This window comes from Gekko japonicus, unplaced genomic scaffold (genome assembly GCF_001447785.1).
Source record: "Gekko japonicus isolate JY-2015 unplaced genomic scaffold, Gekko_japonicus_V1.1 scaffold303, whole genome shotgun sequence".
In the NCBI taxonomy this organism is placed as follows: domain Eukaryota; kingdom Metazoa; phylum Chordata; class Lepidosauria; order Squamata; family Gekkonidae; genus Gekko; species Gekko japonicus.
The window spans coordinates 594,558-620,158 of NW_015169180.1; the positions used below are offsets into that span (position 1 = coordinate 594,558).

Below are 25,601 nucleotides of genomic sequence, written 5' to 3' on the forward strand. Positions count from 1 at the left end.
ATAGTTCCTCTTGTGCAAATGTGAAGGATTTTTTGTGCATGTTTCCCTCCTTTTCCAGTACTCCTGCTTAAACCATCCCTTGTTTTCTCAGTAGTGGTAGAAACTCTTCTAAAACTGATATTCTAGGTTGTTTTGGGGGGTTTTAAAGTAAATTTCCAAAATTTCATTGTTGTATATAAACTTATAGCTGCCCTGAGCCTTCAGAGTAGGGCGGGATATAAATTCAAAGATAAATGAATAAATAAATAAACTTAAGTTCTAGATGAGAGGAAAGGTCCATCCACTACTCCTGCACTCCGGAAGCATTTTGTGTCCTGGCAACATTAGAAACCAAATTTAGGCATATGGAATTATTTCAAAAGACGATTTATCACATGAATATTTTGAGGGGGGAGTCACCTTATAGATACTTTTGTGCTTCAATAATTGTGCAGAATTTGAACATGTTGTTGGTCAGTCACTGGTTCCTAAAGGGGGCAATACTGCCCCCTTGGCACTGGAACGATCCAGGTGGGCTGGAATGATCCAGGTGCAGATCCACAAACTGCATCTTTTTGTCCACTTTTTGAAGGTAGATGTCCACAGGGGTGCTGATTAATTTTTTTCTGAAAAGGAGGTGGTAGGCCAAATAAGTTTGGGATTCTCTGGGTCAGTTGAATGAATACTTCTTGACCATAGTGTTTTTCTGAAAAAAAACAAATAAGAAATGAGTGCCTTTTTAAAGCATCATTGTGAAACAGTAACATGGGTGGCAGACCTGAATCTATTCTTTTTGAGGGCTGGTCTATATATTTGTGGTCATATGTAGCTATCACTTGGAACATTTTAGATGATGGATACAGGTGGCCATTTACCCTATGCTGTATCACTATTATACATCTGCATCTGATGTGTAGTAAAACTTTTTACTTAACACCTGATAGGATGATACAGCTGTGACCAATTTACTGAGAGAGAAAACAGATGAACAAAAGCCTTATATGAACTGTGGCTATTGATGGGTTGTTGCAGGAGAACTGAATATTTATATATTCCCTGACACAAAAGATGAACTATGGGAAAAAATTCTAGGTTTTATTAAAAAATTGTGTGTTATCTATCTGTTTTTTTTTTTAAAAAAACCAAGGAGTAGCAAACAGATAGATAACAGTGTGACCATGAGTTAGGGGATTATGGGTAAAGGAGACTTTCCACCTGTTTGACACCATACATAATTTTATAAATCTGTACCAAGTCATCTTTTAACTCCAGCAGTTTGATGTTGTTTTTGATATTGGAAGACAAGAATTTTTAAACCAGTTGGATCCTATAGATGTGTTCTTTTTATGTCAGTGCTTTCCTCCAGTGTGTGAAGCCTTCCTTTGATGAAGGAGCATGTTTTACCAGAATAAGAGCCTCTTGCATTAGATAAAGGAACTGCTCCATGCAGTTAGCTGAACAGATCCATGACATCTAACCTTAGATATACCATTTGTGTACACAGCATAGATTTACTGGCCACTTTATTTTCAGTCCCTTTCTTAATCATTCTTAGCACATGGTTTGCCTGTTGTCATGGCTGCAGCACACAGAGCCAACATTTTCATTCAGCTGTACAACACAACGCAAGATTTTTACCTCTGGATAGTCACACTCAGTTAAATACTGTCTGTGTATTGTAATGTTAGGGTGCCATTCCCAAGTGTGCATCATTTTTATCCTTTTTCAGTTTAAACCTAATTTGCCATTTTGTGGCCTGTTCAACCAATTTGGTAACATCCTTTAGGAGCTCTTCACAGTCTGCTTGCTGTTTTACCACCTTGATAATTTGGTGTCATCCACAGACTTGGCAATTTCACTGCTTGCCATGACTACACTTAATCTGTAAATATGTTTCAGTTCTTAGGTGTTATGTGCAGGATTTAAAAGTCTGTATGTGCCTAAAACAGCATTAGCTATAAAGCATAGAGTGACTCTGAAGAAGTGTGCATCTACACATGCTAAGTCTCTCAGTTCTCGTTTATACCCAGAATTAAACTTCGTTGGTCTTGGAGGTGCCACTGGATTCAAACTCAGTTCTCACATCTGTTTGTTAATTCTTGTATTTGCATGCTAATATGCTGTTATTCACAGATCTTACCAACTGCTTTAATCCAATCTCAACGATACTTATTGCTCAGTTGCTTATGCATCTTGACTCTAACTAGCCCTTCCTGGCTACTAACCCCTCCCTCACCTCTCTCTACCTATATGTAAGGTTTGAGGAAATCTGTTTCAATGTGTCTGAAGAAGGGTACGGTCAGACGGCGTGCTGGGAGCGGTTTAAATTGCTCCGGTCCCGATGCGTATTTTTTTAACCTGGAGAATCATGATCACACTCACCTCCTTGTTTCGGATCACTGCACAGCCACATCGCTCCTTGCCGTCCACACGCAGGAGCGTGCGTTGGTGTCCCCCCCCCCTCAGTTTGGGCATGTGCACATGCGGCCATCTGTAGAATTAAAATTTTCGTGCATGCGCAGAACAGCGATTTCCATTTCAACCCAACTGCTGTAACACTTCCCTTTAAACTTTAAAGGAACACTTCCCTTTAAATTTTTACCCCGAAACTGGCCTCCGTGAGATCCTGAACTCGTCTAACCAACAAAACTAGGCACCGTTTAAACATTGTTTTTAGTAACGCGGGAGCGGAGCTAAATAAAATGGTGGGTGAAGAGCGGAAGCCTTGGGCTTCGGAGTGGAAGTGGCTCGACACCACAGGAACGATCAGACGTCAGAAAAGTGCGGCTAGAACCGGAGAATCAGGAAACACCACTTGGGGACCTGGTAACACAATACTCCATTTTAAAGGGGGTTTGATCCAGAAAGCGATGGCTGGGGACAGTGCGCAGATGCTGGGTGTGTGGCGTGGCTATAAAATATGTTACTGGAGCATGCCGAAAGTGGACTAAATGGCCCATCTGAACTTACCTATGTGTACATGTACATGAAAGCTTATACCCAGAATAAAACTTTATTGGTCTTAAAAGTGGCACTGGACCCAAACTTTGCTCTGTTACTTCAGACCAACACAGCTACCCATCTGTATCTAAACCATTTATTCATTGGTTTGTTATTTTGTTCGTTCATTTGTTCTTTCATTCATTTTTTCATTTCAATGATATCTCACTTTTATCCTCAGTGGGGACCCAAAGTGACTTAAAACATTTCCCTCTTCTCCATTTTATCTTCACAACACAACAACCACATGAGGTAGGTTAGGATGAAAGTATTTGAGTGGCCCAAGGACATCCAGCAAGCTTCCATGGCACAGTGAGGACTCAAACTTGGCTCTCTCAAATCCTAGTTCAGCATGTCAAACATCTTGTCATTGCTCCAAGGAACTCGTAGTAGTAGTAGTAGTAGTAGCAGTAGCAGTAGTAGTAGTAGTAGTAGTAGTAGTAGTAGTAGTAGTAGTAGTAGAATTTATTACGGTTGCTACACCAGACACACACACACACACATTTTTGTTGTTGTTGTTCAGTCGCACGGTTGAGTCCAACTCTTCGCGACCCCATGGACCAGATCACGCCAGGTCCTCCTGTCTTCTGCCGTCCTCTGAAGTTTGCTCAATTTCATGTTCGTTGCATCTATGACACTGTCTAACCATCTCATCCTTTGCCGTCCCTGTTTTCTTTTATATACACACACACACACACACAAATATATATGTAGTCATTGTAGTATACACAGAGGTCCACAGATTTTGGTGTTCTGTGATAGCTAGGGATTCCCATTCACTGCCAAGAGGCAGGCATGGGGTCTCTTGCAGCTAGCCAAGAAGAGGCTGGAGCTGGAGCTGACCCTTGATGCTAGGGCAGGATCTGGATCATAGGGGATGGACTGCAGGAGCCTTGCTGCCAGGAACGTATAGCTTTGAGAGCTGATAACCTGTCTGTAACCGCGATAAGATCCTGGATCCTACAAAGATCTCAAGAGTAAAAAGCTTCTCCTGCAGGAGTCTGGAGAGCAGCCTGCCTCAAGCTGCCGGGAGTACACTTCTTTGCCTGGTCTAGGCTTCAGATCTGGTTCTCTGCCTTCTGTGGCCCTGGGGGATACTCTGGGGGTGCTTGAAGTAGATGAGTAGAGTCAGGGTCTGCTTATTTTATTACCTCTTGAATGGGAACCTGCAGTGTAGAAAAGGTAGGGAGTGTTCTTCTGGAGGCGTTGGCATATAGCAAACGTTCGGTATAGTGGGTGTTACAGGGAGCTCTTCAGTTACTGAAGATTCTTTTTCCAAGGTTGAAGTGGTACCAACGAGGTTTTTTTTAATGAGCTAGGAAGCAAGTTTGCAGACCCGTAGCTGTACATTTTCCTTTTAAACCAGACACACAGTGCTGAGACAGAGCTGAGACAGAGCTGAGACAGAGCTGCTCACTGAAGCTCCTGGGTGATCTTTATGGTAAGGATTCATTTTTACAAGATTTTTCTGATTGAGTCCACCACTCTAGCCATTCATATTATCAGAAAGGCAATATAAAAGTGTCGATGTCCCTCCTTTACTCTGTTTCTTACCTCCTTATTCACCTGAAGCAATATCGAGTTCATGTTCTGCAGCATGCTCTAGGGGCTATAAAATCTTGTAAAAATAAATCAAATGCAGGGCTATTTTTGGGCAGGAACGCACAGGAACGGAGTTCTGGCTGGCCGCCAAGTTGGCCATGCCCAGCAGGAACTCAGTAGCATAATAGGCCACACCCAACAGCAGAAACTCATTAAGATTGGCTACATTAGGGGTGTGTGGCCTAACATGCAAAGGGGTTCCTGCTACAAAAAAGCCCTGGGTTTTGACAACAAACAAGGTAAACAGAATAACAAGCAAAAGGTGGGTGTGGCTGGATAACCACACTTTTGGTAACATGTGGGTGTGGCCTAATGTGCTAATGAGCTGTGCTGTCAGGGGTGTGGCTTAATATGCTAATGAGTTTCTGCTGTTGGGTGTGGTCTATTATGCTAATGAGTTCCTGCTGGGCTTTTTCTACAAAAAAAGCCCTGAATTCAAATGAACACATGAAGTTGCCTTACATGACTCAACTTGTTGGAGTATTAAGCTTAATATTGTATACTGTGATTGGAAGCAGCTGTCATGGGTATCAGACAGAAGTCTTTCACATAACCTACTACTCAATCCTCTTTAAACTTGGAGATGCTGGGATTTGAACCTAGGACCTTCTATATGACTTACAGATGGTCTACCACTGAGCCACAGCTAATCAGGATTTTCCTTCTTTTATAGTTACAAAATGAAAAATAACATTGTTGCCAAACACTTTACTGTGTTTTTTTAAAACCTTCCTTGCTATAAAGGAGGGGGGGGGCTCCTGGTAATTGCTATGAATTCTATCTAATTTTGAGAAATCTGGAAATAATTTGCATTTTCTGAGAGCTTCAAAACTCTTGTGCAGCCAAAATGTTTATAATTAAATGAATACATTAACATAATAGCATCTCAGCTATGGCCTGTTGCTGAAACATGGCTTACCCTGTGAATGGAATTAATTAAATCTTTGACTGAGTGTGGTAATAGATTGTTAAACATTTTTGAAGGGATGTTGCACATAAGGTTTCACAAAGTTGTGTGGCAATAAACAGATGTATCTTATTTCATCTGTTTATTAAATAGTTATGTGAACCTAATAATGCTACCACCCATTGAGAGAGAGCAACTTCCGAAACTGTGCTAATCTGGCAGCGAGGAGCATTTCTAGAATGAAACAAACATTGTGATTATTTATGAGTGGGCTGTGGCTGTTATGACCTTCTGTGAAGAATTGTTCCATGATGGCAGTATGTACTTTTTGCCTTCAGTAATTTATTTATTTATTATAGATACTTATACCTTGCTTTTCTCCCCAACATGATCTCAAAGCAGTTTGTTTTATCCTCATAAAAATCTCCTTGTGAGGGTCGTTAGACTGAGAGAGAGAGAGACTAGCCAAGGATTGTCAAGGACCTCTTACTGGCAGTCCACTTCTACTGCTACTGTTCTTTCTGGTGGCGGGAGAAAAATTTCAAAATCACTGGCATCTTGCGTGCCATGACATCACTTGCGGAGAAAACCAGTTTTTACCAGAGAGTTTCTGTCAGTTCCTAGAGTGATGTGACATCAGTTCTGGTTTCCCCTGGAAGTGATGTCACGCTGTGCATGATGCCCCCCTCATGTCTCCACCCCCCACCTCCTGTAAGGTGCCATCCAGTTGTCTGGCAACCCTAAATTGGTCTGAGGGCACCCAACAAGCTTCTGTGACAGAGTGGAGATTCAAACCTGGATCTCCTACATCCTGGTCCAACACTCTAACCACTACGGCACTTTGGCTGTCATGCTGATTTTGGTATATAGACAGAATATGATTGGCCACATATTGCTGTTACGTCCTCATGTGTGGTATGTGATCACTGAAGGGATTAAGCAAGGAAGTAACATAATGCTAAAAAGAGGCACAAAAATGTGAAAAAGGAAAGCGAAGGGATTTGTTTGCAAACACTTTTATGTATGGTTGTAATTTTACACTGAAAATGAAATCTCACAACAATTCAGGGCAGTGCTACAATCCATAAGGGGGCTTAGACGGTTTGCACAATCAAAAATTTCGGCCTTTTGTAACAGGCTATTCACCTTGGATTTGTGCACTTTTAGCAGCATCCTGGGAAATAGAAATTAAGTAGGTTGCAACATTCCTCATCACCAGGGGTCATTTCGTAGAAAAAGAGCTAGGGGGACTCATTAGCATAACTCATTAGCATATGCCACACCCCCTGACATCACCGGAAGTGTGTCGTCCCCACAGCCGGCGGCGACCTCCAGCGGGCACCAGCAGGGAGCTCCAGGCCCCGCCCTCCCGCACCTCACCCGGGGGGATGGCGTCCCCCCGTGTCCCCCCCAAATGACCCCTGCTCATCACATAAAACATTAAATGAAACTACACATCCAAGAGAGCTAACAGCTTTAAACACAAGGGTCAAGTAACACAACAAAAGTATCCCAACATAAAATAATATAAAATGCAAGAGCAAGAAATTGTAAAGACATTATCTTAAAATTGGCAGGAAGATCTAGAAGGGTAAATAAAGGTAAGAACCAGCACTTTGAACTTTGCCCAGAAACAGGTGCGTAACTAATGCAGATCTTTCAGCATGGGGGTTATACAGTCTGTGTAACCAACCCCTGACAATAGCCTGGTTGCCACAATTTGAACCAGTTCAAGATTCTTTGGCTTTGTCATCAACCAAAAGGGAGACTGCAACCAAGAAATCATGATGAGATTGAGACTGGGAAGGGCAGTGATGAAGGAGCTAGAAAAGTGTAAGGAAGTGGTGTTGGCGACTAAGATCAAGTTAATTCATAGTATGGGTATGAAAGCTGACACAAAGAAAGTAGATTCTTCCTGGTGTTGCTGGAGAGTTTTACAGATCCCGTAGACCCCCCAAAAGACAAATGGAAACTAAGTGACTAAATTGAGGCTATCATTACTATGGTCACATTATGACAAGACAAGAGTAATTGAAAAAGACAGTAATGCTAGGAAAAGTTGAAGGCAGCAGGAAAAGAGGAAGACCCAACTTGAGAGAGATTGACTCAATCAAGGAAGCCATGGTCCTCAGTTTTCAAGACCTAAAAATGGCTGTTAATGACAGGACATTTTGGAGGACATTAATTCTTAGGGTCAACATACGTCAGACGTGACTTAATGACACTTGACACACAAAAACAAATTTCCAGACCATTTTCAAAGGCAGCCCCACACACAGCATAACAGTAATCTAACCTGAATGCGATTGGTTCATGGACCGCTGTGGCCAGATCATGCTTTTTAAAGAACAGTTATAGCTGGCAAACCAGCTGAGGATTATAAAAGGCCCTTACATACCATGGAGGAAACATGAGCCTCTGACCACAGGAAGGATCAAGTAGCACCCGCAAGCTATGGACCTAGTGTAAACCCCCTCCCCCACCTATTTGGCTTCGGCTGGGAGGGCGGGGTAGAAATATGGGGAATAAAGAAAATAATAAATAATAAATAAATATAAATAAATACTCTCCCCAATCCCTTTTGGGACCCAAACATGGTTCAGCCACTTCTTAGCTACTATAGAATATGGGTGTTAGGCTCAGAGGAAGAGACTTCTGAACCCAGTCTCCCTTCCCTGTTAAGGAAAAGAAGGGGGGAGGTATAATTCTTTGCTCTGTCCCCAGTTGTCACACTAGATCTGGGAGACCAAAGGTTTGAATCACCACTCTGCCATGGAAATTTCCTGGGTGATCTTGGGCCAGTTATATATTCTCAGCCTAACCTACCTCAAAGGGATGTTGTGAGGATAAAATGGAGGAGAGAAAAATGATGTAAGCCGCTTTGAGTCCCCACTGGGAAGCAAGGTGGGGTATCAATGAAGTAAACAACAACAACAACAACAACAACAACAAATTCTTCATGAATTTTGTTATGGGTTCTCTCTTGTAATCACAATCTGCATCTCTTTTCTGCTTCAGTCTTCACAAAAACTTATTCTAGTTCGAGTACAAAGTTTTAAGTATCAAGTGCCCAGTGTCCATGCTTTCTATGGAGGTTCTGACTGGTAAAAAACATTGTTTTCACCCACATCTTGCTTTCCCTGCATTTGAGGAACCTGGCTGGCGTATCATATAAAATGTCTTTCTGTGGATATACTGTGCCAGCAGATCTGGGGCAGTGGAATATTGTATTAAAGACTTTTGGAAATCTTCAGTCCCCCTGGGCTTTTGCAGAAAGATTAAATGAATTCTGCAGCAGGTTACTCCAAATGCTATGGTAATGATATCCAGGCTGTCTAGACTGCTGTTATTTTCAGTCTATGGTTTTACTATCAAGCAGCTAATTAGAAGTGCTTGGCATCTGCCCAGAGGCTTTTAGCTTTTTTTATTTGAATCAGTGGCGATTGAACTGCAAGGTGAATAGTTTCATTAAGCACCTTGGGCTCCTGGTGGTTAACCAGAGCATGAATGTGTATTCTACCAGTTTTGCTCATGGAAAGAGATGCTGCAAAATTTTACCGAAAGTTACATTTGAGGGGCAAATCTGGAGGTTCTGCTTTGGAGAAAGATTATTGTCATGATTTATCATTTCTATACTGCCAGAGGTGAAAGAAACTTAAATGCCCTATTGGCGTCTCACTTGGTGGGCTCAGAGCAGAAGATGGCAAGAATAGTTTTTGTATTGGTAATCTGTACTAGCCCATACCAGCTTGCTTTTCTTGCCCTGAAATAATGTGCCTAGGATCTGAGTAATTTTGAGGGGAAGGAATTTGTTTCAGTAAGACTAGGAAATTCTTGCAAGAGGGTTTCTCACATGTCAGGCTGTCAATCGACATGATATACAAATGTATGTTGCTGGTCAAGGTGTGTTAAGGTTGAGTTGTGAGTGTCTGGTGACCAATTGTGAGACTGAGGCTGGGTGATAAAACCCTCCATGCTGTGAATAAAGTTGAGGCAGGTGGGATTTCAGAATTTCACCTATCGTGGTGTTCTGTACATCCCCTGTCTTGAACATTATTTATGAGAAGACGTTGCATAGTCCTTGTGGCTTTAGCCATGTAATAATTATATTTGCATCAAAACAGTGTCCCGCTGAAATGCCAAGCAGCTATACTCAAGGGTTAGAATTTCTCTCTGGCTTTTATTTGAAGATTCACCTTTGGATATCAAAGGTCTGCTGGATGAGCAGTAATTATTGCCTTACTATAGATCTTGGGCATTTAAAGCAATTCAGATCAATATTTGCATGTTGGAGCAATTATAGAGATTCATTTCCTCCAGCATATTAGTCCCATACACTTTCACAAATGTGAAGAGGCTGAGGGATGGGATCTCTATTAGCAGCCATTGCTAGGTTTGCCAAGTCCCCCCTGGCCACCAGTGGGGTGTGGGGGTTGCAAGCTCCACATTGGGAAACTCCTGGATGTATGGGGGATGGTGCCTGGGGAGGACAGGGACCTCAGTGGGGTCCATGCTCCAAAGCACCCATTTTCCCAAAGGGAACTCATCTCTGTAGTCTGGAAAATCTAGGGGATTCCCAGGTCCCACCTGGAGAATGGCATCCCTAGTCATTACATGTTTCAGATTTGTTCCCGTAAGCGATATTTGGCAAAACTATGCACTACATAGTTTTGCACACTGTTGTGCACATTCCTCACTAATTTGGTTACATAGTATTTCTGGGAAAAGGGGAAGAATTAATTGGTTTAGGAAGGGAAAAGCATCCATGACCATGGATAAGTGAACCCTATTTTCCTTATCACAAGTCCTGCACACTGAGAATGTTGTTTCCTGAATACAGTTGCAATACAACCAGTGCAGGCAATATCCTAACTCATTTTCATCCTCAACAAAGCCCTTCTTGTATCTCCTTGAAATAAATTCCAGTCTTTTAGCTTTCAGAATTCTTTATGTAGATGAGCAGCTAGTTCCATTTTCGTACACAGTTATTCATCCACAGCTGATGCAATCTGATGGGCTGCTGTACTCTGTCAATATTAGCTTACCATTGTCAAATAAAATTATTTGGTGTGTAGGTGCTTTGAGCTATGCTTCCTTGTACAATACAGTATCACCACTGTGAAGGATGAAGGTATTTGTAAAAAGCAGTGTATTTATCACAGCAACATTACTAGTTTATTACTATAAGGAAGAAAGCAAAGATATGACAGGCCTCCAACTTGAATGCAAACCTGCAGTGTATTCAAGAGAGATATGTAGCTTGTATGCTTATTTAGGAGTCTGGTTTTATTTGCAAGACCATATATTTTACAAAGACTACATGAGATGCTGCTGAAGTCTTGGTTTAATTAGATTTCAGTGGCAGATCTACAGTAACTGTTTGGTGGTCTGGAACCTGGAACTTCTTGGAATATGATGGCAGATCTGGCTAATGATACTTTTGAAATTCAGAAGTAGGGTGGAGAGGCATAAGTGTGTGAATTCCCCAAGCTCATTATGAGTCCACATGTTCACTAAGGTTTTAGCCCAGTTTATATTGAGATTGTTATGAGCCAGACCTCCCTACTGGTCTTTCCCCCTTTCCCCTGTGCATATTAGACCAGCGGCAGATTCTGCCTAGCAGTGGTGAAGACTTTGGCTGCGGTCACACACACTCTTTGTCATGTAAATGTTTGTGTGTTCTAGACCTCAGAACTGCAACTGTCTTTTGGGTCCAAATTATGCCAGGCTCTGAAAGTTGTCCTGCTGTCACACCATCTCCTGCCCCATCTCCCTTTCCAGTTCCAATCCTATGAATAGTTACCCTTAGTTTGAATGATCCAGACTAGGAGCTTAGTCATGTGGCTAATATAAAATGATGAGAAGTCTTGTGACAGTGAATTTGATAAGTTAAGTATATGTTGTCTGAAGAAGTATTTCCTTTTGTCTGCCTTGAATCTATTAATTTAATCAGGTGACCCCAAGTTCTAGTACTATGTGAGAAAGAGAATTTTTTTTGTCTCTATCTACATTTTCCACATTGAGTATAATTTTTATAGCCCTTTGAAAGGGTCCTTGAAAGTCACTTTTTCCCTAAACTAAAAAGACCCAAACTTTTTAGTTGTTCCTTGTAGAAGTTGTTCTAGATATGCATACATCTTGGAAGGGTAACATTGGTGTGGTTGTTTGACTCACACAAGATATTATTCACTTTGAGTTCCTGAGAACTTGGCCCTCAGCATACAGGAAATGTGTTGCTGCTGTCAGCCATTTCTGAAGAAATTTATGTGCAAAAGATCTCCTTCATGTCTGTTGTTTACACTTCATGCTTGCTGGCGGCAAACACATTTGCTAGGTAAAATGGAACCCATCTAAGAGTAGCTCTTCAGCTGGTCAGGGACAGAAATTGTGGCAAACTTTAATAGAGATAATGGTGGGAAGACCAGTAAATCCACTGCATTATGCCCATCTTTAAACAGCTGTGGCCAAATTGTAAGGGCTCTCTCCTGGGAGTAAGCTCCACGGAGCAACATGAGATTTAACTTCAGAGCAGACCTTTTTATTTTAGTATTGCTTGCTGTATCACCTAATCCTTAAGTCTCAGAATGTAATACTTACAATACTGCTCAAATGTGGATGCTGTGGATGCTCATTAACAGTTTCCAATTTCTTTGGTCCCAGCTCTGGCAGAAGGGAAGGTCTGGCAGTTACAGCCAGTGAAACGGCAGCAGCTTTCAATAATTTTCTATGCATGGTGCCAAACCGTAACAAGACCCTGTGTGCTTCTTGCAAACACATGGTCCAGAAGGAATGAGCTGTTGCCAGAATTCCACAGCTTTAAGTGCAGTGCCGAGCAAAATCCAGCACGAAGGCAGCCCAGCCTCAACAGGCTTCCATAAATGTAATGGCCTAATGAAAGTGATTGCAAAGCTGTCCCACCCACCCCCATACGCCCAACAGCTGCCTCGGTGCAGATGCTGATGGATATGAGCATCTCCTGCATGAGAAGGAGGCCCCAGCAGGCGATCAAAGCCATGGAGTCCTTCAAGGTCCTTTGCTTTTTTCACCCAAGACAAAGAACATCGAGTGAAGCTGGCTTGGATCCAAGAGCATCAGGAGAGGGAACTACAAGGAACTCACTGTTTCTAGGCAAAAGAGTACCTTCTTGTTTGGTTTTGCTCCCTGTCAATCCAGTTTAACAGACTGGAGCGGAAAAGGAAAGTGGAAAAAAATAAATAGTAAAAAGAGCTTATATTGACTATTTTGTCCTTTAGATGACAAGTTACTGCTTCCTGAAAATTCAGCACAAAAGCTATGATTTGCCCAAGTTTTTTTTTTTTGGGGGGGGGCTACTTGCAATTTTATGATAATGCATCTCCTCCCAAATCATGTTCACTACATAAATATATGAAACTACTGAAGCAATTGGGGAGTAGTGGGGAGGGGACAGATGAGATTTTAGCCCTCTCAGTTTTTCCCTCCAGATTTTCTTGTAGCTTCTAGATAAGCTATAGCCGGACCACATTTCCCTTTCTTAGCTTTTTAAAAAAGGATCAACAGTTAGGTATATTTGCCCTTCTCCCCTATAATGTACTGAGTCCAGACATGTTGATAAGTGAAACAGCTCGAAGGGCCGGAAAATGCGCTAGGGGGGGAGGCGTGGCTAATTGCCCCGGAGGAAAATAATGCGCGGCAGCCGGATCAGAAGTCCTTTGGAGGTCCCGTGGGTAGGCGTCAGGTGCAGATCAGACAGCTAGTCTGCAGTGCGGCAAAGAAGCAGCATGGTGCGTTCAACCTGGCACTCGCGCTCCTGTGGCAAACACCGCTTCCTGTTTGTGTGCATGCTCCGTTGGGTGCTTGTGCGCATCCTGTGGAGACTTGAAAAAAACACCCTTCGTTGCGACGGGACATGGGCGAGTGCTGGATACCCAGAATTAAAATGTGTTGGTCTTAAAGGTGCCACTGGACTCAAACTTTGTTCTATTGCTTTAGGCCAACAGAGCTATTCACCTGAATCTAAGATTTTTGTGTGTGTCAAACTGTAATTTGGATTTGAAACATAGTGCAGTGTTCAGTATGTGTGTTCCAAATTTCATTCTGGCATCTCATTCTCTGGTGAACAGAGAGAGGGACAAATAAACATAATGTCAAACAGATGATCAACCAATAATTGGTTGTATCATTTTTATACCTTGGACTGAATTAATGTTGCTAATGTATGGAAACTGGGATTCCATGCATCTTCATTTGTAGTTACTGGAAGTTCTGGCAAAAATTTTGCTGGACTTAGGTTTCACTTTTGAGGGCACAAATTACTTTGTTTTGAAAGATACATTTTCATGTGCTCCTCCCAGAAATGAGCAAAATATCAGTTTTGGATGGAGAGGAGCAATTAATTCTTCATGGGAGAAAAGTGGATAAAAATGTCTGAAAATATAAATATATTTTACACATATACTTAAATATGATTTACATATATGCATGGATGTGTGTATATAAGCTTAATAATGTTTTAGGACAGCTGAAGAATACACTTTAAAAAAGGAATTTGTAATGGGATGCTTGCAGGATTCTGCTGAAAGCAGTTCAGTCATCACTGTATTCAGAAATAAAGAAACAAGAAGAATTTTATGGCTGTGAATAAAACAAGTCATGCACATTACCTTTTTTATCTTCTTAAACATATTTTTTACTGAGAAGATTAATGAGAAACTTCTTGTAAAATATTCTTACAAAGAATGAGTGGGTTTTCTCAGTTCTGTGGGTCCATCCTAGTTGTTCCAGGCAAGAATGTAGAATTTCAGAATGTAATTTTTACAATGGGTATTTTTAATGGTCTTCTTTAGAAGAACAGCTTATTTATTTTCACAAGAACTTCCTGTAGACAGAAGAGCACAATTTTAGAAGTTTCTGTCAATAGCTTGTATTTTATCCTTTTTAGTTCAACTTTTATTGCCACTCTTTGTTGTATTTGTAATTGATTACCTTTTACTTGTTTTGTTACAGTCACAGATTTCTGCAACATAAAAAAATAAAACCCTTTAAAATCAGCCCCCTTATTCCAAGAAACAATTGAAACCATTACATAAAACAGCAAAAAAATTAAATAGACCATGATACTTCCTATAATGCTGTAGATACTTTCCTGAAAACAGAGCACTCTATGGAGTAGTGCTGTAGGTGGTAGTTACAGCCAGGGGTCATTTTGTAGAAAAAGAGGTGCAGGAGCTCATTACCATAACTTATTAGCATAACTTATTTACATATGCAACACCCCCTGACATCACCGAAAGTATGTCAATAGGCAACACCTACCGCTCAGGCTCCACTGGACTGTTTTGGATTACTAGCTATTGGGGGGGGGAACATGCAGATCTGTCCTCGCAGAGGAGGGAGAGCTTGTACCTGAAGGCAGGCGGCGGGGGGGGGGGCTCTGTAACTTACCTGGCTGCTTTTTGCTCTTTGTGGCCCAACTGAGGGCTGCTGGGAGCAGCGGGCGGGGCTTGTTGCATGTGCCCACCAGGGTTCCCTCTAAGCTGAGTTAGTGTGAGCTAGCTCACAGTTTTTTAGCCTCCAGCCCACACATTTTTGTCTTAGCTCAGGAAGGATGGCTCCAGAGCAAACTTAATTTATGCAGTAGCCAAATCGCTCACTCACAACTTTTAATGCCAGTAGCTCACAAAGTAGAATTCTTGCTCACAAGATACCACGGCTTAGAGGGAACATTGGTGCCCACCCCCTGGGCTCCTTACTGCCGGAGCTCCGCTCCTGTGCGCTCCCGCAGGAAATGGCCCCGGATTACAGCCCTGTTCTAATGGATATGTGTTTGCAATGTCTCCATTTCGTATGTATAAATGACATGTAAGAGATAACCAGAGCAGGCAGCAGCCATCATCTGATTTGTGCTCCAGTGACCTAATAAATGTCTTCAGGTTGCTTTCTGGATCAGGGCTTCCTCCTGGGAGAGCTGCCTTCTCCTTTCCTGCTGCTCCTGCTTCTCAGTCATGCAGAGATCCCTAAGGAAAGTGGCTGACCAGCCTGCACCCCTTGTTGACCACCTCCCATCTACACCAAGAGTCTAAAAAAGACCTGTGTGGCTGAGGAAGGAGGCCTCAGTAGGAGCAGCATGGCTGATGGAGAAGGCTACTGCTGTTCTCCGAAGAGGAAGCCTCCACTTGGAAGGTGACTTGGAGAGATTTTCCATGATGTTTCGACATGAGAGCTTAACCAAAGAGGCAGTTCCCCTTCCCCACCCAGGATGAAGAGCACTGTAATAAAAGACTGTTACAGGAAGCAGGGTTGTACAAAGTTTTTATGTACCTAGTTTTGCAGGAAAGTTTAATTTTAGTTTCATTTTACTTATGTGTTCTGAGGGGTTTTATTTTAAATGTTTTGTTGTAACTTAGCTTAAAAACATTCTCCCTTTTTGTGCTGAAATAGGATTTCTGAGATGATTGAGCCTCAGATCCTCTTGCCGGCTTGCTGGTGACAAAAGAGAGTGGCCATGGTTGGTGAGAGGGAGCGGCTGCAGCAGGTGATGGACACCACTAATAAAATTAAAAATTGGAAGTCAGGGGGCCTGGCCTGGATTGGAGGCCTTGATGGTAAATCGTGGGGCCGGGCCCCAAGAAGCCCCACTGTAGCTATGGGCCTGCACTGCACTGACTCTTAGCCAAATGCAGCCTAGTTCCACTATGGTAAATATTTCTAGCAATACAGAACCCCCAAACTAGGAAGACACCGGAGGATTCAGTTAGCATCACAAGGAATCTAACAGTTGTAAAGTCAAATCATGATTGGTTTTCTAGAAGGGTCAATAGAATACAGATCTGGAGGGTTTCCTTTATTCTCTCTGTCAGGTTATATTTCTGGTGGCCCATTCACAGTCAGTGTTACAAGTTACCAAGTGATGGTCATGTGTTAACCAGCTCATAGTAATGAGTGTACTGTGAACTGCTAAATTTACTGCTGTCAGAATCAAGTGCCTTGGACTATGTCCAGGAACTTAGGTTAGCTCCCAGTGAATAAAAATGCCAACAGCATGAAAAGAAAGAGTAGTCATGACAATACCCCACCTCCTCAGTTTATAACAGATGAACTATCCAAGTAGGGGCTTGACACATTTCTGGTTCAGATATATTTGTGAAGCAATACATGAATGAGTAGGGTTGGAGTGCCAAGGGAGGGAAGGATTATCTTTAAAAACATTACTTAGGAGTAAAGCAATATTAGGAGTTAAAGCAAAGTAAATATAATTAAATGAAAGAAATTCTAAGCATGACTATAAAGTACCATCTGTTGCTTCTGGTTGCTTATTAGCTTATAAAACATCAAAATGGGGAAAGGGTGATAGAAATGACTGTGAGTCAATCACATCAGTCTAAGTAAAATAAGATCAAGGCATTAGTCTTCTATGGACTCTATTAGCAAGAGGATTAAATATACAACAAACCACAATAATAACATGGGGTTAATTTCCTCATTGCTTTACTAGTGTCACGGTGGGGTTAAATCTGTTTCCAGCATGCAGATGGAAATTTCATTAACATTCATGAGGAATAAGCAAATAAAAGGGATTTCTCAGTAAAGCTGATTTGAAAGGTGATGTTTTTCATGAAGTGTGCAAACATCCCACCTTTGTCTTTGGCAAACAGATTTTTCAGGTTTTGGTATTGTTACTGTACAAATCATTGTAAGTTTGTATGCTATATGAAGCAAGATCTGTCATAAATGTATTTCAGCTTTCTTTTTTTTTTTAAGTACTATTTTCTATCTTTGGCTTAACATGAAACCAGCATTTTTCTGTATGGGTGCAAATAATGGTTACAGTCTAGTGCTGAGTTTAGTGCTTTGGATCTCACCTTGGGGGAAAGTTCAGTTCTAAATGTTTTAAATAAATAAGTGTTCACTTGCAGCTATTGCATACTGTGATTTGTCCTTTCATTGGTTCTGCAAATTTTGGCAGTGTGTGTGTGTGTGTGTGTGTGTATAAACTGAGTGCATGGCTTGGCCCACTTTGAAATCTCCAAGTGCCTGAGAGCTTTCCTGAACCTCTTTATATGATGGATACATGGATGTATAGGAAAAGGCTAATGTGAGAGGACCAGGCTGTGCATAAGTTGTCCTGGCATGTCAGGATCCACCAGTACTCACACCCACTGGTACCCATACATGGAACTGTGGATGGGACATCCTCAGACAAGGAGACCCTCGCTAAAGGGCCTAATACCTAGGAACAGAAGAAGAGCTCAGCTGGATTAGACAAACAGTCCAACCATAGCTGTCAACTAGATGCCACTACAGGCCCAGCAAATTTATGATTTGTTCATGTTGTGAGCTTCCCTGAGCCCAGTGTGGGGTAGGGTAGAATATAAGTGCAATAGATAAATAAATAATATCCAGAGAGAGATTGTTTTGGAATATGGCAGATCCATTTAGTCATCATGGTCACTTGCCCTTGTTGGATCTCTCATACATGAAATACTTGAGGAGTCAAGGAGAGATAGTACTCTCTGAAGATGACTCCAGAGCAGCAGCCTTGGACAAGATTCTATCCTTGGAATTCATGGAATCTGAAGTCCATTCCTCTGGCCTTCCATTTCAGGATACCCTCCTCCCCCGTGCACACACACATAATCACCTCCTGGACCCTAAAAATAGGGATAGCAGCATACCCAAACAGAACCCTGCATCAGAAGGTGGCACATTCCCCCAGCAAAACAAAGTCTCCTTTCTCAAAGCATTACTGAGGAACAGTTCCTAATCTAACTGTGATGAACCAGAAAGGTGGGACTGCAAGGCAGGATACAAACCCCCGTGTGGAACAAGTTGGTATAACACCTCTTTCTGTCCACTTTCTTTTCCCCATCTTTTTATTACCCGGCTGGACAGCTCTCCTGCTGTTTCATAAATCATGACCTGGGTCCAGCTTCTTGTTCTGCTGGACAGCTCCCTTGATGGGGAATCCAAACATTTCAGCTCTACTCTTTGCAGACTGGAATATGGCCACCATTTCCATGGTTACAGATACTGAAATGGCTGCTAGCTTGCTGCAAATTAATTAGTGCTCCTGTTTCTCAAAGGGATTGTTTGGAGGAGTAATGTGAACTGGGTTAAAATAGATGGAAAAATGAAATACAGTGTAAGAACATCAGCCCTGACCTGGATAGCCCAGGCTAGGCCGATCTTGTCAGCTCTCAGAAACTAAGCAGGTTAGTACTTGGATGGAAGACGACCAGTGAAGTCCAAGGTCACTATGCAGAGGCAGGCAATGGCAAACCTCTGTTCCTCTCTTGCCTTAAAAACTGTACAGGGTTGCTAGAAGTTGCCTGCAACTTGACGGCACTTCCCACCACCATGACCACTCCTATAATAAGGATATCAGACAGAACTGCAAACAGATGATGCATATATGTCATTTTCAGTTTCTGGTCTTTTTTCTGCATTGGCACTGCCAAAACATAAAAATGTGTTCTGCCTTTCCGTTGTATCTCTGTTAATTAGTACCTTGATGTGAATATACAATAACCTTAGAAGCATAATTTACAGCTCATGATTGCAGCATTCTAGCAGTTTCCGATTATGATACTATTGGAAGAGCTCAGTTTTGAAATTATGAGTAAATGGCATTAAGCCACGGTGAATTAAAACAAGTCTAAGGTTCTTGAATCTGTGCAGGAAGGGAGGTTACAAACAAGATATTATTTTTGCTGGTAGTGGTCATGTTCTCTAAAGAATGTCTGTTGGGGGAAAAGTGGAAGGCATACTTGAGAGCTCCAAATATTAACTGGCCTGTGAAGTGTTGGTGGCACTTTTCAGTTTAAATAGACAATCCGGGGGGTGGGGAATTAGTTTCTGACATATTGATTAACAGCAGGCAAATTCACTCTAGCAAAGATGTGCAGAAAAAGAGAGACAGTTGTACTAGTTTACAAAGGTTTATGATTTAGTACGAGTGGGAGAAGAACATATTATAGTGAGCCTGGAACTCTGTAATAGGAAAACTGATATCAAACACCAGGCAGAGCATTACATGTGGACCGGTTGGTGTGCTACACTGAGGCTGGTAGGTCAGTTGCGCAGGACTGAGCTGTCAGATAAAGCTACCTCAGGATGAAGCATCTCTCCAGAGTTTCTTTTACTACGTGGGTTCTTCCTTATTTTTTGCAGAAAAGATGAATAGCGGGGGGGGGGGAGCCCCTTTGTGTAGAAAACTGGAGAAAGCATCATCAGTGTAACTAAGAGATACAGGCTACAATCCAGTACTGAGTTCCATACATAAAGCCTTTTAATATCAATCAGAATTTACGGTGCCATCCTAAGCAGAGTTATAGCCTTCTTAACCAATTAATTCCAGTGAACTGAGAAGGAGATAACTCCATTTGGGAGGCATTCTTACCTTAGATAATGATGTTGATTATGGCTGTTTGTTACTTAACTGGGGGGGGGAGTATTTCTGGACAATGTTTTCCTTTTAGTTTTCTGATCCCTTTTCGGGGGATTTTATGATGTTGGCTGGTTATTTTTGTTTTGTTGTTGTACTTTGCTTTATATGTAGATTAGAACATGAAAAGTAAAATGCATGGGCCAGTCAACATTAAAGCTCTGTTTATGCCCTGAACATGGTTAGACTGTGCTGAATATGATTCCCCCCTAGCACCATTTAAGCATTTATTTATTTCAAGGAAGTTAAATGTTGCCTATTGCAGCCAATGGGACTTAGATACACTTTGTTGGGATCATGCTCTCAATTGTTAAATATGTCGCTACATTTCTACAGAAATCCAGTTTTTAAAACACTTAACAAAAATGAAAGAGTTTAAAGTTTTTGTTGGTTCGATGCTACCAACATTAAAGAGAGATCACAAACAGACAGTTGCTTCAGCACTCTTGGAAGGTGTTTTGGAGAGCTTTGAAAGGGGACAAAATTTTGTAGTTGCTCTTTTACTCTGGTTGTCTGAAAATATATGAATGGCTTTATTACCATCAATTAGAGCTCAACAACATAGTTGCGGTCTCTGTCTGGATTCCTGCAATCAATTTCTACAGAAGGACTTAAACATTTGGCTCTTGCTGTGCAATGATTTCACCTCCCAATAAAACACCTATTTGTACACAACAAAGCTATTAACAAGCCATGTTGAAGCTGCACGAGTAGAAAGTACATTACTCCGATAAATTAACAGGCTCTGCAAAATAATTAAACCTCTGTTAGATGCATCTCACTTAGGCAAGGTTGTTTTGCAGAGAAGAAGGATACCTTTTCATTACTCCCCATGACCTGTAATGGTTGCTAATTTATAATCTCCTTATTTATTCCCGGCAGGGTGATATCCAGCAGCTGTTGATTATCAGTGATCCCAGAGCAGCCTACGACTATTGTGAGCATTACAGCCCCGACTGTGATTCCCCTGTGCCCAATGCTCCTCAGGCTCAAGAGCCTCACGTTGATGAGGTGAGTAATGAGTCATGTTTTACCAGATTTATTGCACTTTAATGGGTGTGCTGGAGTCTCTCTATTGCAGGAGCATTTAGTTACAGCAAAGAGAACGCCTTCCGTACTAATATACATGCTTACCTATCCTTTTTCAAATGTTCTTTTATTGTATTTAACACTTCTTTCTATGCATTTTTTGCAGCAAAAGAACATTTATATATTTCAATTTATGTTTGGGGGAATTACATTTCCAGCATGCATGTCACACAATAACATGGCAGGCCATTTTGCTCAGTATGCAGGGCCAGTTCTCTGCCTAAGCAACTGAAGCAAGCCCCTGAGGAGCTGGCAGTGCTGCTTGGGCTGGCATTGTGGGAGAAGGTGATAAGCATGGCTTATGCACATTATTGCCTCCTGGACCTGCACTGCTGGCAGCTGGATTTGAGATGGACCTTTGAGGCTTTGGCAGACTCAGTTTGCTTGCAGAATGCCTGGCCAAATCCAACCATTGGCTCTTCTGTTGTGTTTGCTGATGCGCTAGGATCTTCATGGCATTTTTTTTTTTGCAACACTTGCCTACCCCTTTTATATATTGTTTCTGTAAAAGGGTACAATTCTATAAATGAATCTGTGCATAATTTAAATCAGAAAAACACATTTTTTTATTAGTTAAATCACGTGTACATTTGGAATCCTATTGCCCTAAGTCTTAGTTATAAGACTAAGGGTCCCTTTTTAAAAAATAAGCCGGTTATTCCACCCACCCCCAGCATAATAACTTCCCAGACCATTGTTTTTTAGATGGTTAAGTGGTTATGCCTTCCAGCACCCAGTATATATGATTTTTGCTTTTGGTATTTGATATTTTCTGGTGTATGTTTTTCCTCATTGCTGAACACACAGAGAAATCATACATGTTGCTTGGGTGGCATAGGGATGCGTACTCAGATACATCCGGTCTGAAAATGTACTTGGGTATCGGAAGCAGTATTTGGAATTCTCAGGAATACCAGTATTTGGATCCCATATATTTCTGGAAACATTTGTCCTGCCCACAGACAGAGGCTCATAGCTGGTGAGAGCCTGGGCTGATCTAGCAGAGCTGTTGATCTGGCTGGCTCCTTCCCTGGTCCAATTCTCTTGAAAATTGTGGGATTGTTTAGTGGATAGGCAGCACTAGCTCCATTGCAGTTTTGCTGTCATTTTGTTTGAAAGTAGCCCCTCTAGCTGAAAGGGTACCCTGTAGGGAATAATTCTGGAATCCTGGAAAATCTTGAACTTGATTCTCAAAATGGTACCATGGCACCTGGCTACCATTGATTTATGCTCTTCCCGATATTTGAATCTGAAAAATACCATTGTCCCCCTCCCTCCCAGGTACATATCCCTGTCAGCTACTAGTGCTAACTTATGGCTGCAGGAGTGGGGTTGTGTGTGTTTCTTAAGCTTTTACTGGTGGGAATTATGAAGTAACAGCAGAGGATGCAGGGGTAGATGGGGCAGCTCTTTATAGGCCACTGGCTGACTGGCCAACATCATGGCCTGACCTCATTGACCTTTGCTTCCACTGCTGCCTCATTCTTTTATTACTTAGTGGCTGTGACTGATTACCACCCACTGTATGGCCTCACCAACGTCTCCTGATACAGTGGGTCACTGGGAAATGTTTCATTAACCTTTCACAGTAGCCCTGTGCAGATGTTATTAAGTTGCTATGAACACTATACAATCACTGCACAGTGTACATATGACTTTTTTTTTGTAAGTGCATTGAGTAATTCTTATGCTACATTCAACATGTGTACAGCCAAATGTGTGATTTATCCTGGGATTGGTCCCTGGTTTTGTTTTTAAAGTGAATGTATGTTGGCATTTCCTTACAAACATTTGTATGTGTTTACATGCAGGATGAACATGGGTTCACTGTAACATGTGTACAGGGGCAAGCTTTAGCTGTACTGAGCAACAGTTTTTCTGTAGGTGTTATGAAGTGGGGGGGATATGGTACCCTAAAAATGCAGTATCACAGCTATTTTTAAATTAAAATATGAATTAACTCCATGCTTTGGTATTAAATCAGCTGGAAGGGAGTGACCAGAAGCTTCTGTTTTTTTCTCTGTTTTGATTCCACCCCCCAAGAGTCAAGAAACAAGCAATTTCCATATTGTAGATCACTGCACTAGACATTTTAGCCTCTCATACTTGTGGAAGTAAAACATACATCTACAAAGTGTCAGTCTTGAATTCATTTATGGTTAGGGTTGCCAGGCCTGGCAACCAATGGGAAGCTGGAGGGCAGTGATGGGAGGGGGCAGCCATAGGTGATTGATATGATGTCACTTCTGGGAAAACATCATGCCTCTGTAGAAATTCCCAGCAGTTCCTAGAGATAACTGATGTCACTACCCAGGAAAACCCATAGGTGATGTCAGTTCTTTCTTGGAATTGCCAGGAACTTTGTGGTTTTACCATGGAGTTTCAGTGATTCCCAGAGAGGCATGACATCGCTCCTGAGTTTTTCCCAAAAGCGATGTCACACAGTGGCCATTTTTAATTTTATTTTTCTCCTGCTGCTCCTCAGAGCTGCAGCAGGAAATAGGAGTTGGGGCGGAGGATCCCCTGTCCCCACCTGGGGAATGGCAACCCAATACCTATTGATTTCTCTATGTTTACTTTCCTTTTTGGTGGCAGAAGGATTTCCTGAATTTATTTGCTTTCTTTATTTCATATCCTTCAGCACAATCATGGATACCAAGGCAGCTAAAAACTGAAAACAGAGCAGTACAGAAGGACACTATCATAGGGATAAAAACAGACCTAAAGCACATATATATAATAACAGAGAAACATCAATTTTCAAAGAATACTGAATACTGAATAGCCGAAGAATAGCTAACCTGCTACCTGGGTGCCAATAGGCAGCCCCACCCCTGTACTATGTGGCCTTAGGTAAGGGAACCTTCGGGTCAGAGCAGTATATAAAGCGAATGTAATAAATAATAATATAATAATAATTTAAAACATAGGGCAGGGAAGAGGAATTATTGAGGGAATGCCAGATAAAACAAAAAATCGACTTCGCCCACTGGCGGACATCAGTGATGGAAGGGGACAGATGAATATCTCTGAAGGAGGGAGTTCCACAGTCTTCTCACAATAACCGAAAAGGACCTCTCTTGGGTTTCCACTTGCCCAACCTTATAAGGGTGAGGCCTCCAAAGCAGGGTCTCCAAAGATGATGGTAATGCTTATGTAGATTTTTATGAAACTTGGCAGACCTTAAGCTATGCTGCCCCCAGACAATATGGAACTTTAAAAGTCAACACCAGCATGCTGAATCAGGCCTGGAATAGGGTTTCAAGGTCCCCCAGCCATGCAGTGGGGAATGGGGAATTAGGGGTGCCAGATCCAAGTTGAGAAACTCCTGGAGATTTGGAGATGGAGCCTGGGGAGGACAGGAACCTCAGTGGGGCACAATGCCATACCCTCCAAAGCATCATTTTTCTCCAGGAGAACTGATCTCTGTAATGTGGAGATGAACTTTAATTCTGGGGGATCCCCAGGTCCCACCTGAAGGCTGGCATCAGTAGCCAATGAAGTTAATGAAGATGAGCCAAGACCTGAGTAATATGGTCCCTACAATCCATTCCTATCAAAATCCTGTTTGTAGCACTCTGTACCACCTGAAGTTTCCAAAGAGTTTTCAAGTGCAGCTCAGTAATCTAATGTAGATGTTAACCCAGGTGTGTACCCCAGTGCCCAGGAAACACTGCAGCTGGTTTACCGGTTGAAATGGGCAAAAGGCACTTCTGGCCACAGCTGCCACTTGTTTAACCAGAACAAGGGCTGAGTCCTGCAGCATGTCCAAGCTGCTCTTCCAATGGGAGTGCACGCCCGTCCAGAACAAGGTGTGTCCTGCTCACCAGCAGCACGTCCATCTTGTCAGGATTAAGCTTCAATTTATTAGTCTGTATCCACCTCAAAAGTACCTCCATGTGCCAATTCAGGGTTTCTACAGACTCCCTGGGATCAGCTGGAAGCACAAGATAGAGCTGAGTGTCATCTACATATTGGTGACTGCTCAGCTGAAATCTCTGGATGAACTCACCGGGGGTTTCATATAGATGTTATAGTGTACAGGGACAGGATGGTGTAGTGGTTAGGAGTGCAGATTCTAATCTGGGAGAACTGGGTTTGATTCCCCACTCTGCCACATGCAGCTGCTGGTGTGACCTTGGGTCAGTCACAAGTTCTCTCAGAGCTGTTCTATCATGAACAGTTCTTAAAAGAGCTCTCTCAGCCCCACCTACCTCACAGGGTGCCTGCTGTGGGGAGGGGAAGGGAAAGGAGATTGTAAGCTGCTCTGAGACTCCGAGTGAAGGGCAGGGTATAAATCCAATCTCTTCGTCTTCATAGTTCACAGAAACGAGCAGTACTCCTCTAGCACCACCTTTTCAAACCTACCTTCCAGGTAGGTCACAAACCACCAGAAAACAGTACTTCCCAGTCTCAACTCCAAAGGCAGTCAAGAAGGATACCATAATCAGTGGTACTGGAAGCCACTGAGAGGTCCAAGAGAATAAGTAGGGTTGCACTCCCCTTATCCATATCTTGATGTTCGTTGTCCACCAGAGTAGCCAAAGCTGTTTAAGTCCCAGGACTGAAGCCAGTCTGGAAATGATCCAGATAATTCACTTC

At 42.1% G+C, this 25,601-nt stretch overlaps 1 protein-coding gene across 1 annotated transcript in view; it reads left to right on the plus strand.

Annotated features, from left to right (window-relative positions):
• Window positions 1-25,601, plus strand: part of COL11A1 (collagen, type XI, alpha 1) — a 362,318-nt gene that overhangs the window by 75,776 nt on the left and 260,941 nt on the right. The window contains exon 5 of the mRNA XM_015416098.1: window positions 20,793-20,921. Coding sequence (XP_015271584.1) covers window positions 20,793-20,921 — 129 coding nt within the window. The remainder of the gene's footprint in view (window positions 1-20,792; window positions 20,922-25,601) is intronic.